The following is a 16,813-nucleotide window of genomic DNA, read 5'->3' as shown; positions in this document are numbered from 1 at the left end:
GCCTTTGGCTCAGGGCGTGATCCCGGCGTTATGGGATCAAGCCCTGCATCGGGCTCCTCCACTATGAGCCTGCTTCTTCCTCTCCCACTCCCCCTGCTTGTGTTCCCTCTCTCACTGACTGTCTCTATCTCTGTCGAATAAATAAATAAAATCTTTAAAAACAAAAAAAAAGGCTTTAGAGGGCACCTGGGTGGCTCAGTGGGTTAAGTATCTGCCTTTGGCTGAAGTCATGAACCCAGAGTCCTGGGATCGAGTCCCATGTCTGGCTCCCTGCTCAGTGAGAGTCTGCTTCTCTGCCCTTCCCCTGGCTCATGTTCTTCTCTCTCTCTTAAATAAATAAATTAAATAAATAAAATCTTTAAAAAAAAATAAGAGGCTTTAAATGTTGGAGGCACAACAGTTATTTTCAGCTTTCAATAAGAAATTAGGGAAGAAAACATAGATTTAAAACTTTCTGATTTTTAAAAAGGTGTCTCTTTTTAAAGCGCTTAAGTGTCTAGGGAAAAAGAAAGCAGCAGCTCTGGAAAACTATAATTTTATGTAAAAACAACAGTATTTAAAAAGAGAGAGAAAGAATTTTAACAGTAAATTCAAAGCATAGCCTCTTATCCTTTAAACATTATTTTTGGTCCCGTATTATAATTTCTATTTTTCCTAAAAAAGACAACCAGCCAGATTCAAAGACCTGATTAATTTGCTGCAGCATTTCCTAAGTGCTGTTCTTAAAGCACTGATCCCATGGAAAACCAATATGTAGAAATACACCTCAAAAAAGGAATCCTATGATCAAGAGAATTTTGGAAAATGGTTGTCAAAATCACCATGAACATTAGTATTATTGTACACTATCATTAAAGGCTCTAAGAAGTAATTATATAAAGTTTTTCACCTTTTAAGTTCAGAATATCCCACTTTTTTTGTCTACAACTCAATTCTCCCAGCTCCTTTAGCAAGTATAAGATGTTATCATTTTACTAAAACAGTCTTCTGAAAAATACACACGAGGGAAATGCTGGTCTGTCTCGTGGAATGAGTTTAGCCTATTATTTTATTTTATTTTTAAAGTATTTTTATCATTTTTTATTTTTGACTTATTATTTTCCTAACAAGATTTATGGAGGAAACTCATAAGAATCTACTTTCAAAGAGCCATGTAACATAACTGTCACCTAAATTAATATTTTGATAGAATGATCTCTTAAATCAGTGGAATGATCTCTTAAACATTGAGAATAACCCTAAACTAGCTTACATTGCTTATAAAACTTTTAACCAGTTCATAACTTTTTTCAGTTTTCAAGATTTACAAATGGCATCAAAGTTTTAAAATACCTTCATGATATTAATGTATAATTTTTAAAAATAGAAACTATTTCATGAGGAAAAAAAAAAAGCAAAGGATATACTCTCTTCTTGACTCCTTTCAAGAGTAAGGAATTACTATGATTTTTAAGCTTTATTCCTTTTTATATATATTAACAATAATCAGTTCTTTTAGGCTAAAAATGTGTTGGAAACAAATACGCTAAAAACAAATCTTACCACTGGGCATTCCCATAATAATGCATCCTCTATTTTTTCTGACTTGGAACATTTTGGCATTTCATAAAGTTTTCTTGGCTCTGATGCAATGCTGGGAGAAAAGAAAAATGAATGATTATTCTTCTTGATAACTGAAACAGTGTTTGCTCAGCTCTGAGTGACTTTTTTCTTTCAGAGATTTGGAATACCAAGATATAACTTGCTATTTTGCTTTCCTTTACTTAACTAAATGTTAACATTTTTTTTTCTGATCACAAAATTCACAATAAAATTCACAGAAAATCTGAAAAATAAAAAAGATTATAACGCTATAAGATTACAAAAATAACCATTATTGACATTTTGGTTCATTTCCTTCTGGTTTTTCTTTATATACATATACTTACCTGCATATTTTTTTCTAAAATTGGATCATATTGAATTCTTTCTTTACTCTTGGACATTTACTGTGAATATCTCTGAATTCCATGGGGTTCATAAACTGTTATTTTAATATTATAAAATGAAAATTAGATAAAGAGTCTATTCATTTTAGGATGAAAATTAGTGGGTAAAAAAGGAAATAACTTTAGGGTTTTTTTTACTCCCAAATTCCCCCCCCCTTTTTTTTAAAGATTTTATTTATTTATTTGACAGCCAGCCAGCCAGCAAGAGAGGGACCACAAGCAGGGGGAGTGGGAGAAGAAGAAGCAGGCTCCCTGCAGAGGAGCCTGATGCGGGGCTCGATCCCAGAACACCAGGATCACGCCATGAGCCGAAGCCAGACGGTTAACGACTGAGCCACCCAGGTGCCCCCCAAATTCCCTTTCAGAAAGGTTGAAGAAGTTTGTACCTCTACCAGTACTGAACACTACATTTTTTATGTGAAAAATAGTCCCTTAACTTTAGTTTATACTTCCCTGATTACTACCGTGATGTGATCATAGACATTTTTCTTTTTTTTAACTGATTAACTTTAAAATTAAATTACTGTTTAGAAACAATTTTCAGGGGCACCTGTGTGGCTCAGTTGGTTACGCGTCTGCTTTCATCTCAGGTCATGATCCCAGGGTCCTGGGATGGAGCCCCATGTCAGGCTTCCTGCTCAGCAGGGAGCCTGCTTCTCCCTCTCCCTCCGCCAACTCCCCCTGCTTGTGTTTTCTCTCTCTCTCTCTCTCTCTCAAATAAATAAATAAATAAATAAAAATCTTTAAAAAAAATAAGAAACAATTTTCAGAGTGACAATTTTATCCACCTTTGATGTTCTCTGATTCAAAGGTTTAAACCAAACAATTTCACAGGAATGAAAGCAAGCTCAAACTTCTAAACTGTGGGTGATTCTAAACTATGGGTAAAACACCCCTGAATGCCATAGTAAAGAACTACAACTATTTATTATTAGATCACCAACCAATGCGACCTACGCAGATTTAAATTTATTTTAATTAAAGCAGACACCTCTAAATTGGTTAAGTTACGAAATGGGCATTAAATTAAATTAAATACCAAAGAATTATTATGAATTTCATTAGGTGTGGTAATGACATTATGATCATATAAAGAAATGTCCAGATATCCACTTCCAACATGATTGCATGAGGAGCTTTATGGGCATCCTCTCCAGGAACACTGGTGAAAACTGTAAAAGGACAACTATTTAAAGTCTCTGGAAATGGTCCTAGGGGCATACAGCAAACAAAGAGACATTTATTCAAAAACATCTACTAGAGTTCAGTAAGCATAAAGAGAGTATATGATGTTCAAACTAGGATGTGGTCCCTCCATACTCTTCTTAGCTCAGCAAGATGAAAACTACTCCAGACTGGTATAGCTGAGAGCAAAGGACTCCCTCTACCCCCAGCTCCCAGAGGGCCACCTTCATGGGGGACCAGGATGACAGCATTTCTCATGTAGCTCCCAGCTGCTTGTTGCTGGGGCTGAGTCCTGGGTGAGTGCAGTCAAAAAGTGGGGCTTCCTTCTCCCACCTAGCCCCAACTCTACCTTGGATGTGACATGCCTAAGAATACAGAGGCTGTGATTACCCTTAGCCCACCTCATAAAGCAGTGGTTCCACGTTAAGAAAGGCAAGAAAAGCTGAGGCAAATGTTTGCCTCAACTCCAAATGTTCAGCTTTTAGAGTAGGGGAGTCACTCAAAGAGAAGAACGCCATTGATTCCACACTCCCCCCCCCCACCCCACCACTACCAACTTTAAAGCCTGGGCTTAAAGATTTTGCCTGGGGGGAAGAAGCAGGCCTTAGAGCAGATAGCCCTATTCTCTTCCCAGAGCAACTGACTTCATTTGCAGCAGAGTGTGGAGAAGTCCTAGCCTAAGAGCACTCTCAAAATCAGTGGAGTTTGTGGTAAAAGGCAAATGGGAAGAAATTTATAGATTCACTGGCCATACAGGCTGAATTGTAGGCTGGCTAAATTGTCAGAGAGAATCAGAAAAAGATTGTTGGTAGGATCCCTCCTCAGAACAAATCTCAAATCAGAAAAAGATTGTTGGCAGGATCCCTCTTCAGGACAAATCTCAAACTATCTTCCCTAACTTCTGGTTTCTGATCCTACATGTAAAGAGCTTAGAAGTCATCACTCCTGTCCTCACAAGAAAAAAAGCTGAACAAACACAATCAACAACTGTTTTTAGTTTCATCAGAGAATTAAGGTCACAGAGCAAACTGCTGCCCCCAAAACTAGAAAGAGAGGTGAATACCAAAAATCACAGCTTAGCAGGAGTAAGCCACTGGAATCAGTACTAGGCAAATAAAAACAAGGACACTGGAAGAAATTTTAGCCTTTGACACCTACTGCTTCAGGAAACAACAAACACAGCCTAATCCCTAGCCAGACAAACATAAAAACTCACTCTAAAGACCCATTTACCACAATTCCTTTTACATCACATACAACTTCCAACAAAAAATTACAAGGGGGGCGCCTGGGTGGCACAGCGGTTAAGCATCTGCCTTCGGCTCAGGGCGTGATCCCGGCGTTATGGGATCGAGCCCCACATCAGGCTCTTCCGCTATGAGCCTGCTTCTTCCTCTCCCACTCCCCCTGCTTGTGTTCCCTCTCTCGCTGTCTGTCTCTCTCTCTGTCAAATAAATAAATAAAATCTTTAAAAAAAAAAAATTACAAGGGATGCTAAAATGCAAAGATTGAAGAGAGGAAGCAAACATCAGAACCTCCTTGCTCAATGGGGAGCCTGCTTCTTTTCCCTCTGCTTGCCGCTCCCCCTGCTTATGCTCTCTCTCTGTCAAATAAATAAACAAAATCTTTAAAAAACAAAAACAAAACAAAACAAAAAAACCTAAAAACAAAATCAAAAGGAAACGCTAAAAACCAAAACTCCATACAAATAAGAATGTCTTTGATGGGCTCATCAGTAGACTGGACACAGCCAAGGAAAGACTGGTAAACTTGAAGATATGTCAACAGAAACGTCCCAAACTAGAACAAAAAAAATGATAAAAGCAGAACACAATATCCTAGAACTGAGGGACAATTAGAAAGGTGTAATGTACACATGATGGGAATACTAAAAAGATAAGAAAAAGAGAACAGAAGAAATACTTGAAATAATAATGGCTGAGAATTTTCCAAAATTAATCACAAGCACCAAATCATAAATCCAAAAAGCTTACAGAACACCAAAGGGGATAAATACCAAAAAATCTATACCTAGGTATATATTATTCTAACTATAGAAAATCAAAAACAAAGAGAACATCTTGAAAGAAGTCAGAAGAAAAAACACCTTATCTAAGAAGAGCAGGATATGAATTACACTGGACTTCTCTTCAGAAAACACGCAAGCAAGTGGAGAGTGAAGTAAAATATTTAAGGTGATGAAACAATCCCCACCTACAGTCTTTTAAGATTCCTGTACCCAATTCCAATATGGGGGGAGGGGGTTCTCCCACACGCAACACCAAGCAATTCTCGGACACCAGCAGAGTGTCCAAGAATTCAACGCAATTCCTATGCTATCTATTAGGAGATAGCATCGGATTCCACAGGTTAAGGATTCAGTCCAATGAGACTGCTCTCCGCCCCCCACTTCAGATGCCAGTCACCAAGCCCCCAGGCTGTTACCTGTGTTTCTGACCCATGGGCTACAGATTGGGGTTCCAATGACCTTCTCCTTAGTTTCTTTTAATTTGATAGTGGCTCCTAGAACTCAGGTAAACATTTACTTATGTTTACCAGTTTATTAAAAGATATGATAAAGAATACAAATCAACACCTAGATGAAGAGATACATAGGAAAAGGTATGGGAAAAGGGCATGAAGCATCCATTCCCTCTCCAGGAAAGCTACTCTCCCTGCATCTCCAAGTGTTCACCAACCCAGAGCTCTTCAAACCCAGTCCTCTTGAGGTTTTATGGAGGCTTTACTGTATAGTTGTGATTGACTAAGTCATTGGCCACTGGTTGATTCAACCTCCAGCTCCCCTGTTGCCTGGAGGTCAGGGGTTGGGACCAAAAATTCCAACCCTCTAATCACATGGCTGGTCCTCCAGGCAACAAGCCTTTACACTCGGGTGGGGTCTGAAAATTAGCTTCATTAATAACAAGACACCTACTTCACCTTTATGGGTCTAAAGATTTTCAGGAACCGTAGATGAAGAGCAAATATATCAGAGAAATATATTTTTGGTCATCTGAATGACCAAATATATATTTCTTTTTTTTTTAATTTAAATTCACTTGGCCAACATATACATCATTAATTTTTGATATAATGTTCAATGATTCATTAGTTGTATATAACACCCAGTGCTCATCACATCACATCCAAATATATATTACTTATAAATCATTATATTGCACCCAACCAATCTAGAATTTTGTATCCTAAGAAGTTATCCTTCAAAAGTCAAAAAGAAATCAGGTTTTCTCAGACAAACAAAAATTGAGGGAATGTGCTGCCAGTGGATATGCCTTACAAGAAATGTTCAAAAAAGTTCTTCAAAGAGAAGAAAAATTATATAGGTCAGAAACTCAGATCTACCTTAAAAAAGAAAGAACGTTAGGTGGCTCAGTAAGTTAAGTGGCTCAGGTCATGATCTCGGGATGATGCCCTGAATCCAGCTCCATACTCAGCAGGGAGTCTGCTTGAGATTCTCTCCCTCTCCCTCTGCCCTTCCTCCTGCTCATGTGCATGTGCACGCAAGCGCGCTCTCTCTCTCAAATAAAATAAATAAATAAATAAAAGGAATAAATAAAGGTAAAATAAAATTCTTTACTTTTCTTATTCTTAATTGATTTAACAGATAAAAATTTGTTCATAATAATAACAGCAATAAGATACTCAGTGAATATAGCTTATGGGTAAAAAGAATGGCAGCAACGTTATAAAAGGCAGGAGGGAGCAATTAGAAATACTCTATTATAAGGTAACTACACTACCCACGTAGAGGTATAGTGCTACTTGAAGGTGATTTAGATTAGTTGTAAATATGTATTCCAAGTTCTAAGGCAACCATTAAAACTTTTTAAAAAGAAGTATAATTGATATGCTAAAGTAGAAAGTAGAATCATATAAAATGCTCAATTAAAAGCAGAGAAGACAAAAAAAGAATGAAAGACAAAAAAAAGAACAAGAGGCAATGAACAGAAAATAGTTGTAAATATGGAAGTGTATTAAACCAACTATATCAATAATCATTTTAAATGTGAATGGTCTAAATATACCCATTAAAAGGCAAAGACTGTCAGAGTGGATAAGAAAACAGGACTTAGGGGCTCCTGGGTGGCTCAGTCAGTTAAGCATCTGCCTTCATGGCGGGTCATGATCTCTGAGTCCTGGGTTTGAGCCCCATATCTGGCTCCCTGCTCAGTGGGGGAGCCTGCTTCTCCCTCTCCCTCTGCCTGCCACTCCCCCTGCTTGTGCTTGCTGGCTCTCTCACTCTCTCTGTCAAATAAATAAATAAATAAATCTTTAAAAAAAAAAACAAAACAGGACTTAAACACATGTTGTCTACAAGAAACCCATTTCAAATATAAAGACGCAGATTACAGTAAAGGACTAGAGAAAGACACACCATGCAGATACTAATTAAAGGAAAGCTGGAGTAGCTATATTAATTTTAGACAAAGTTGACTTCCACAATAAAAATTATCAGGGATAAACAGTGGCCTTACATAATGATAAAGGGGTCACTTCTCCAAGAAGACATAAAAATCCTTAATGTGTATGCATCTAACAACACAGTGTCAGAACATGTAAGACAAACTGATAGAACACAAGAAGAAACAAATCTACTATTATAGTTGGAGACTTCAACATGTCTGTCAGTAACTGGTGGGTCTAGCAAGCAGAAAGTCAGTAAGAATATAGTTGAACTGAACAGTATTATCAATCAACTGGATCTGACTAACATCTAGAGAATACTTCATCCAATAATAGCAGAATACGCATTCTTCTCAGGCTTACATGAAATTCACCAAGAGAGACCACAATCTGGGCCATAAAACACACCTTTACAAATTTAAAAGAGTAGAAGTAATACAAAGTATGCTTTCACACCACAATGGAAATAAATTAGAAGTCAATAACAGAAAGCTGAAAAATCCCAGAAGGTTTGGAAATTAAACAACACACTTCTAATTAACACATGGGTCAAAGAAGTCTCAAGAGAAATTTTTAAATATTTTTAACAAAATGAAGATGAATAAAATATATCAACATTTGTGGGATGCAGCAAAAACCAGTGCTTGAAGGAAATGAATAGCACTAAATGTATATATTGCCAAAGGAGAGAAACTTCTGGGTTGGTGAACACATAGAGATTTAGGGACAGTAGTATGCTCAAAGAGCATGGATATTCTGTACCCCTTCCCACATACCAACAAATCTCTTCTATCTGGCTCTTCTTGAATTATATACATCCTTTTATAATAAAGTGCTAATCTACTAAGAAGTCAATCACAAAAGAGACCACATACTATGTGATTCAATTTATATGAAATGTTCCAAACTACATCTACAGAGACAGAAAGTATACTAGCAGTTGCTTATGGCTAAGGTTGATGGGGCTATAACTAAATGGAATAGGGTTTCTTTTTGAGGTGATGAAAATGTTAACTGTAGTGATGGTTGCCTATATGAACCACAATGGTTCACCAAAATTCCTATCATTGAATATGAATTTCAATAAACTAAAAACCATTAAATTGTATACTTTAGATGGGTGAACTGTTTAGTATGTGAATTATATCTTAATAAAAGCTATTAAGAGAAAGAAAAAAATCCATATATTTTAGAGAAGCAAACTTAAGTGTGGCATGGTGTTTTGAATATGCTTTAGAATACTTAGTAAAAAGGTCAAGGAAAAGGGGGCAATGGGATAGATAAGCAAATGCAGCAAAATCTGGATTCCTTTTGAATCTAGGTAGTGAGTAGATGGAGGTTCACTATACTATTCTCTCTGAAACAAGTTTGAAAATTTTCTCTTAAACCAAAAAAAAGGCAAATACTTCCAAAACAAAACATAGAAACTCTTGAAAGGTGCCTGGGTGGCTCAGGTCATGATCCCAGGGTCATGGGATTGAGCATCCAGCATCACATAGGGTTCCCTGCTCACGGGGAGCCTGTTTCTCCCTCTCCTCCCAGCTCGTGCTCTCTCTCGCTATCTCTGTGTCCCTCTCTCAAATAAATAAATAAAAATCTTAAAAAAAAAAACACAAAGAAATTCTTCTCTAAAGCAGCATCTAAATATTAGATACCTGGCTCCCTTGACTCTGATATCTTCTAAGTACAATAAAACACTATACCATACCCTGAGCAACCCATTATTTTGCCTGCACTCTAAAGTAAATTCATTTTAAATTGATATTTGCAAAGATGAAACCTCTAACTTTGGATTTAACAAGATTATTAAATTACAACCCATTTTACCATCTATTCTTATTTTGGGCTCATTTTTTCATTCTTCTTATTTCATTAAGTGCTGATATAGCATGTGGTTCTATAAAAATTAGTTAAGATTAACAGTGAGGTGAATTACACCAAAAATGTTCATCAAAAAGATACCTGCTGACACAGCACCGATAATTGTCAAAATATATTCTTCCTCTCTCATAGGCTATAGGTGACTTGGAATGAGTTGTCCACACATTCTTAAATTTAGTACTTTCCTGAAAGACACAAGGAATTTTGGTTTAGGGAATAACTCTTAAATTTCTACCATGCACCAATTTTAGGTGGGATAGTTAAATCTACAGTTTTCAAAGTAATCTCACGCACGTTATTTAAAACATTACATTCCTATCTTCCTCACTCTGCCCCCACGTGTTAAGCGAGATGACCAAATTTTAGGAAGCTCGTACTCAGGAAGAACCTAAGAAGCTTAAAACTAAAAGCATCTGGCTGTTCTATTAATAGCTATTTACTAATTCCCCAGGTTCAGTGCCTGGATTCCCCTGCTCGTCACATGTGATCTTCTTAAAAAGGGGCTCTAACGCGTAAAAACTGCACCCCGGCAGGAGTCTTGGCCACTAGTCGCCCCGCTGCCCTTGGCCCCATTCCCAGCCGCCGGCGTCACCTGGCACACCAACGCCCTCAGGATGCCCAGGTTCGTCCTCTGCACCACGCCTGCATCCCGCGAGAAGAAGCCCAGCGCCCGGCGACTCAGCTGGCGGCACACGTTGGGTTTCTGAGTTGGGCCCATGGAGGCAAGGGCCGGGTGCGGGATTGGCTGGGCTGAAGACGGGAGCGCCCCTCGCTCCCGCGCCAGGCAGCGGCCGTTACCTCCGAACCTCCAGGCCCCAATTCCTTGACGGGCCCAGGAAAAGCTGACACGGGGAGCCGGGCAAGGAGCGCAAGGCAGTGGGGCGAGATAAGGCGGAATCGGCACCGCCTGAGCGCAGAGTGGAGGAAAAGACACCCCCTTCCAGCCTGCCCCTCAAACACTCTACAGCTCTGGACCCTGGTTGCAGGCAGTGTGACGCCCCCGTAACGCGCGGCCTGGGGCGCCGTTCCCTCAACGGGAAGTGTAGTTCCCAGAGCCCTTTGAGGGAGCCTAGCTAGTTCCCAGAACTACAATTCCCATCAGGCAGCGGGAAGAGAGCTCTTGCGCCGGCCCCGCCTCCAACCAGCCGTGGCCCCGCCCGGCCCGGTCCGGCGGAGGCTGCGCTGTGCGACAGACACCCGTTTCCTGCTTTGCACGCGGCGCGGGGCCGAGCCTCGGGGGCACTGTGCTACCGCCTCCTGGTGTCGGTTTACTGTGCGAACCGTGCCGCCCCGGTGCCCTCATTCCCCGACTTTCGTTCTGGGAGGCCCTGGCCGGGTGCCGAGAGGGGCGCTGTGTCGAGTGCGACCCCCCCCCCCCCCAAAAGCAGAGTCCGTGCTAAAGGTACGCCCCGCGGCTTTCCCCTCAGTCGCACGTTGGACGTTGTGGTTGACGGTTAAACATTTGGGGTCTGTAAACATTATGCTATTGTATTATGAGTTAGTGGTGGAAGATGCTGGCATTCCCACCAAACTAGGGTTGAATTACTCTTTTCCAGAGCTCGCCCTTCTGTGGCCTGCGGAGACAGGCTTGTTTCACGATAACGGCTTTATTTTCCTTCCTCTCACCTTTTTCTTCTTTTGGTAATAAAATGTGAAATGTTTACATTTTTATCGGACTAAGATATTACACGTTGATTCCTCTAAGTAAAAGGTAACTTGGTCAACTACCCCTACGTTATTTTCAGTAATCATGCACTAGGTGTGCCCCGTTGCTTTGCACGTCCCTTGAGGGTGGTGTCTTTCCATCTCCCACGTGGGCTTGGCATGCTACCTCTTGTTCCTACGTGGGCAAGGGAGTGATCGCCTCTGACTGACAGAGCAGAGTACAGTACTGGGAGAGCGCGTTGGGTCACAATTCAAGTGTTTAGTAGACATTTGTCACATCTCTTTTTAACCCTGCTGAATTTCCTTCAGGGCCTGGGGTTTTGCTGATTTTTCATGACTTATTTACAGCATACTGTGGAGTGCTATGTGTATTTTTAGAGCGCGCTATAATAGTTAATTTGTTAATTCATGAATGCAGCTGTCACTGAGAAAACTGGGACCCAGAAAAGAGAACTGGATTTTCTTTGGATGAAATGAAATTCAAATCATTGCTGACTTAAATTCATCATCTCTCTTTTCTCATTCTCCTTCACCCTCACTTGTTTGTCTTCCTGTGGTCTTTATCTCACCACCAACTCACACAGAGGGCAGTCCTCCTGGATACCCTCCTTTCCTCATCCACAGCCAAGTCCTTTTGATTCTAACTCCTATCCGTCACCTTTTTTATCACCTAAGTAATTTAGGGCCTCACCGTTTTATCACATTATTATATTAGGTAGCCTCCTTCCTGCCTTGCTTCAGTACTTTCAATTCCAACCCTCCATACTGCTGCCAGAGTGATTTTTCTAAAGCACAAATTTGTCGTTTCCTTATTAAAATCTTTCAGTGGCTCCCAATCCCCAGAACAAAATTTCTCAAGCCTGAGTAGATACCCAGGATTCTCTATTGTTAACTTAAAATAGTTTCAGTATGTTAAATATATGCAAATATAAAACTATATATAAACTCCTTATGTTGTATATCTTACACAACTATAACTCCCAGTTATAAGTTAAATGAAGCAGAATTATAAAACAAATTCAAACGAATACTTATTCTTTGTTACCAATGAGACTGTTTTTGCTGGACCTAATATGTTCCAAAAGCAAATGTTCACTGTCCTCTGTAGTATAATTTCCTTACAAAAGCCCTGTCCATTTTGTACTTGTGTTGAGATTATGCCTTCACCTCTTTTCTTTATTTAAACCACTGCAAAGCTTTCCTTTGTTCAATGTATCATGATTTCATTTGACCTTCACTTGTCAAACACCATCATTTACATAAAGTAGTTCCCATTTCTTTCTCATTAACCTGTGCCAATGACAAATGGTACCAGTTGTTTGCCAGCGCACAGCTAAACACAAACATGTGAACTGAAATCTTATGACAGTAATCAATTAAAAGGTGGCCATTCACATTGTCCAGATTATCCTTTTTAAAAAATATTTTTGTCTTTTATTTGTATCAAGTTGAAAATAAAAGGTTTCTCTAAGAGAAACATAGCCTTGGGGCTACATCTACAAATCCCTAGGGGTCTGTGTAGGTGCCTTATAAGACAAAATCTGAATCCCTTAATGTAGTATACAAGGCACTGTTATCTGCATCTTGCCCACACTTTCAGCCTTATTTCTTTGTCCATCCTTAACATTTGCTATTGCAGTTCTGACGTGTTGCTCACTTGCTCAAGCCAATGTATCTTTGCATCTCATATTTTCTTTGGAGCTCTCTTCCTTTCTTTCTCTTACCTGTTTACCTCACGACTCATCCCAGGTATCACAGCTCCACTCAGACACTTTTCCTGACCCCTTCACTTTAGTTACAGTCTTGCCTCTTCTAACATGTTACTCTGCATACATTGGTTGCAGCACTATATTAGAATTGTTGTTTGTCTTCCCAAAATATTGTTTTTATTCTTTTTTTTAAAAAAAGATTTTATTTATTTATTTGACAGAGAGACAGACAGCGAGAGAGGGAACGCAGGCAGGGGGAGTGGGAGAGGAAGAAGCAGGCTCCCAGCGGAGGAGCCTGATGTAGGGCTCAATCCCGGGACTCTGGGATCACACCCTGAGCCGAAGGCAGACACTTAATAACTGAGCCACCCAGGCGCCCCTCTTTTTTTCTTTTTTTTTAAGTAGGCTCTATTCCCAACGTGGGACTTAATTCACAACCCCAATCAAGAATTGCATGTTCTACCGACTGAGCTGGCCAGGTGCCCCCCAACATATTGTTTTTAGAGTAGTCCATTTATTCATTCAACATACATATGCACTGACCACATTTTAGGCAGTATACTAAGGACACATATGTGTGTTGAATAAATGGGCTAGTCTAAGGACAATGTATGGAATCTATTATTGACAACTAAGACCTTTAACATACATGCAGATTTAGTCTCTATTTTTAAATCAGTAGGAAGCTACAATGTTCATAAGAGGAAATAACTTTTTAAAAACTTAAATCCCCAGCAGTTCTACCTATAAAGTAGATATTTTTTTCCATTTGTTGAAGGTCAGTGGCATGCACAGATATCCCTAGCTTAGGATTTGAAAATAACTTCTCAATTTGGGCCATAAAACAAACATTGTTTTTTTGTTTTTTTCTTTTTCAGTCTGTGCCGATGTGTTTACAGAATACTTAACCATCTTTACCATGATATTTTTTTAAAATATATTTTTAAATTTATTTTTTCAAGTAATCTCTACTTGCAACGTGGGGCTCGAACTCATGACCCCAAGATCAAGAGTCATACGCTCTACCGGCTGAGCCAGCCAGGCGCCCCTACCCTGATATTTTAAAGACAGAGAAGAAGAGGTATGAATTTAGAAGTTAATAAAAATGCTTTTTGTTCATATACTTTGTTTAAAGAAGCATAGTATAACCAAATAAAGCATTCAGGTTATTAAACTTGAACACTTGTTCAGAGACAAATTTGAACCAAAACCACAAGAGGTCATTCAGTCAGCACGTGATTATATACATGTACATTATGCTGGGAACTATTTTGGCATAGGGTATAGCAGTGAATGGGATTGACAAGATCCCTATATGTGGAGGGAGAGAGACAATAAATAAATAGATTTTTAAAATAAGATTTCAGGTAGTGATAAGGGCTGTAAAGAAAATAAAACAGGGTGGTGTGCTTGATAGAGTGTGGTTGGAAGCCCTGCTTTTGTCAGAGTGGTCAGAGAAGGCCTCTTGGAAATTGGACTTTTTTTTTTTTTTTTTTTTTTGGTGTTTGGACTTTTGAGCTAAGCCCTGAATGATGAGGATGAGTCAATCTGCAAAGAACTGAGGTTAGAGTAGTCCAGGCAGAAAAATGCTTGAATGCAAGGTCTGCAAGGCAATAATAGCCTTGTTTTTTTCTAAAACTGTCAGGCCAGTGTGGCTCTTTAGTGTGCATGAGGGAAATGAACTTGGAGAGGTAGGCTGGAAGGAATTTTAGATTTTATTCTGTTGTAATAGGAAGCCAAAGGAGGATTTGAAGAAAAAGAGTGACATGATCTCATATGTGTTATAATAAAATCTTTATGCCTATAGTGTGGAGAATGTACTGTGGGGAGACAAGAATGGAAGCAAGGAGACAGGTGGCTGTTCATTTAGTCCAGGTAAGCGATGATAGTGTTTGGACTGGAATGGGTGGTAGCAGGAGAAATGGAAAGAAATGAACAGATTCAGGATGTATTTTGGAAGTAGAGTTGATAAGACTTCTAATGTAGTGGATATTAACAATGAAGAAAAGAAAAGATTCAAGTGAAATCATGTTAGGCAGAACCACAAATAAGCATCCCTAAACTCCCCAGAACAAATGGAAAGCAGGGAACTACTTATGATGCGATGGCTAGGAAGCAATACCTGCATTTTATTAAATGTACACATCAGCTTTTTAGACATTAATGCTAAGAAATGTTAGGATCTGTTCTGTGGTTAGGACATGTGGGAAGAGGGAAATAAACTCAGGTCCCAGAGGTTCAGGAGTCAGAGCATGTTGGACCGTGGTAATTTGACGGAGAAATCACTAGTGAGAGGACATTCCCTTTAAGAACAAGAGTGAAGTAGACTATTTAACAGGTAATTGGTATAGTTTAGATGAGAATCACTTTTGGAAATTTATTTTTAAATTATTGAGGCTTTTGACCACAAGTTTGGTTCTTATGTTTCCTTTCCTCTGTATATTTTCATATTTGTTTGAACATGAAGTACATTCATGCATATATAAAATCCAGAAAGATTTAGATTTAAAGGTTGATAGTAAAGTTTGTAAACTATTCTTATTTTAAAATTATTTTATTATTTAAAAAACATGTATTGATAACATAGCATAATTTATAAATAATAATTATAAAATGAATACCCATATATTTATCATCAACTTATAAGAAAGACCCAGAACATTAGCTACAACTTTGACATCTCCTTTGTGCCTCTCCTAGTTCCCAGATCCCTCTTTCCTCTTTAAAATAAAATATTGTTGGGCGCCTGGGTGGCTCTGTCGGTTAAGCGTCTGCCTTCAGCTCAAGTCATGATCCCAGGTTCCTAGGAACTAGTCCCACATCAGTCTCCCTGCTCAGCAGGGAGTCTGCTCCTCCTTCTCCCTCTGCCCCTCCCGTCGCTTGTGCTCTCTCACTCTCTCTCAAATAAATAAATAAAATATTTTTTAAAAGATAAAAAAAATTGTTAAGTTTTGAGTGTTATCAAACATCATATAAATTGAATCATACTATAGATATGTACTCTTCTACAACTTGCCTATTTTTTCTTCATTGTTTCTTCAACACTTGACAAAGTACCTATAGTTCATTTCATTTATTTTTACTGCTATATAGTATTTTGTTGTTTGAATTTACTATAATTTATCCATTTTCTATTGGCTGGGCTTTTGTTTCTTTCAAGTTTTTTTATTCCTAGAAAGGTATTGCTATAGACATCCTTATACATGTTAAAGAGTATATTTGTATTGCTGTGTAACAAATTACCACAAATTTAGCAGCTTAAACAAACACCCATTTATTATCCCTAGTTTTTTTTTTCCTACATAAATACTCACTTTGTCCAAGAACCACTTTTTGAAGGGCCCTCATTTCTTCATAGATCTGCAGTGCTAATGCTGTTGTATATCAAGTTTACATTCATAATTAGATCTGTTTCTAGGCTCTGTTTTCTGTTCTCTTGTTCTATTTCTATTCCTGGGCTAATACCTGACCGCGTTTGTAGTAAGGCTTGAGAGCTGGTAGGGCCACTCCTCTACCTTATTCCTTTTTCTCAGGAGTATTTTATTTCTTTTTTGCCATTTGCATTTTCATATACCTTTTTAAATCAGCTTCAGTTCCCCAAAAAACCTTATTGGAATTTTGATTGGTATAGCATTAAATCTGTATATCAACTTGAAGAGAACTAACATCTTTACCATATCAAATTATCCTACTTATGAAGACCATATGTCTCTCCATTTATTTAGATCTGTAGTGTCTTTCAATGAAGTTCTATAATTTTTTTCTTAAAGGATTTGCATATTTCAAACTTCCTAAATACATTATATTTTTGGTCAGTGTTATAAATGGTAAATTTTTAAATTAGATTTTCTAACTATATTTTTGCTAGTGCATAAAAATGCAAATTTTCTTTTTGTATATTGGTCTTTTATTTAGCAACCTTGCCAGACTTTATCTTTAGTAGTAATAATTGTCATTTGT

General features: G+C 38.5%; 2 protein-coding genes across 7 annotated transcripts in view; one reads left to right on the top strand and one right to left on the bottom strand.

Moving 5' to 3' along the window:
- DCAF17 (DDB1 and CUL4 associated factor 17) overlaps nt 1–10,569 on the bottom strand; it is a 42,477-nt gene extending 31,908 nt beyond the window's left edge. Inside the window, exons 1-3 of one of the 2 annotated variants that reach the window (XM_026492572.4) lie at nt 10,072–10,569; nt 9,561–9,664; nt 1,543–1,633 (exon numbers count right to left, since the gene is read on the bottom strand). In XM_026492572.4, the coding sequence (XP_026348357.1) occupies nt 1,543–1,633; nt 9,561–9,664; nt 10,072–10,197 (321 nt within the window). In that variant the 5' untranslated portion in view covers nt 10,198–10,569. The remainder of the gene's footprint in view (nt 1–1,542; nt 1,634–9,560; nt 9,665–10,071) is intronic. The other variant, XM_044381486.3, reaches the window with a different exon arrangement.
- Nucleotides 10,570–10,664: 95 nt separating this feature from the next.
- METTL8 (methyltransferase 8, tRNA N3-cytidine) overlaps nt 10,665–16,813 on the top strand; it is an 83,040-nt gene continuing 76,891 nt past the window's right edge. Inside the window, exons 1-3 of one of the 5 annotated variants that reach the window (XM_057318530.1) lie at nt 10,811–10,881; nt 13,816–13,934; nt 14,661–14,728. The gene's annotated coding sequence lies outside the window, so the exon portion shown is untranslated. Of the gene's footprint in view, nt 10,882–13,721; nt 13,935–14,660; nt 14,729–16,813 lie in introns of those variants that run through there. The other 4 variants (XM_026492575.4, XM_057318544.1, XM_026492573.4 and 1 more) reach the window with 4 other exon arrangements.

The sequence above is a fragment of the Ursus arctos genome, unplaced genomic scaffold (assembly GCF_023065955.2).
Source record: "Ursus arctos isolate Adak ecotype North America unplaced genomic scaffold, UrsArc2.0 scaffold_1, whole genome shotgun sequence".
NCBI lineage: Eukaryota > Metazoa > Chordata > Mammalia > Carnivora > Ursidae > Ursus > Ursus arctos.
This window is presented reverse-complemented; position numbering and strand designations above follow the sequence as displayed.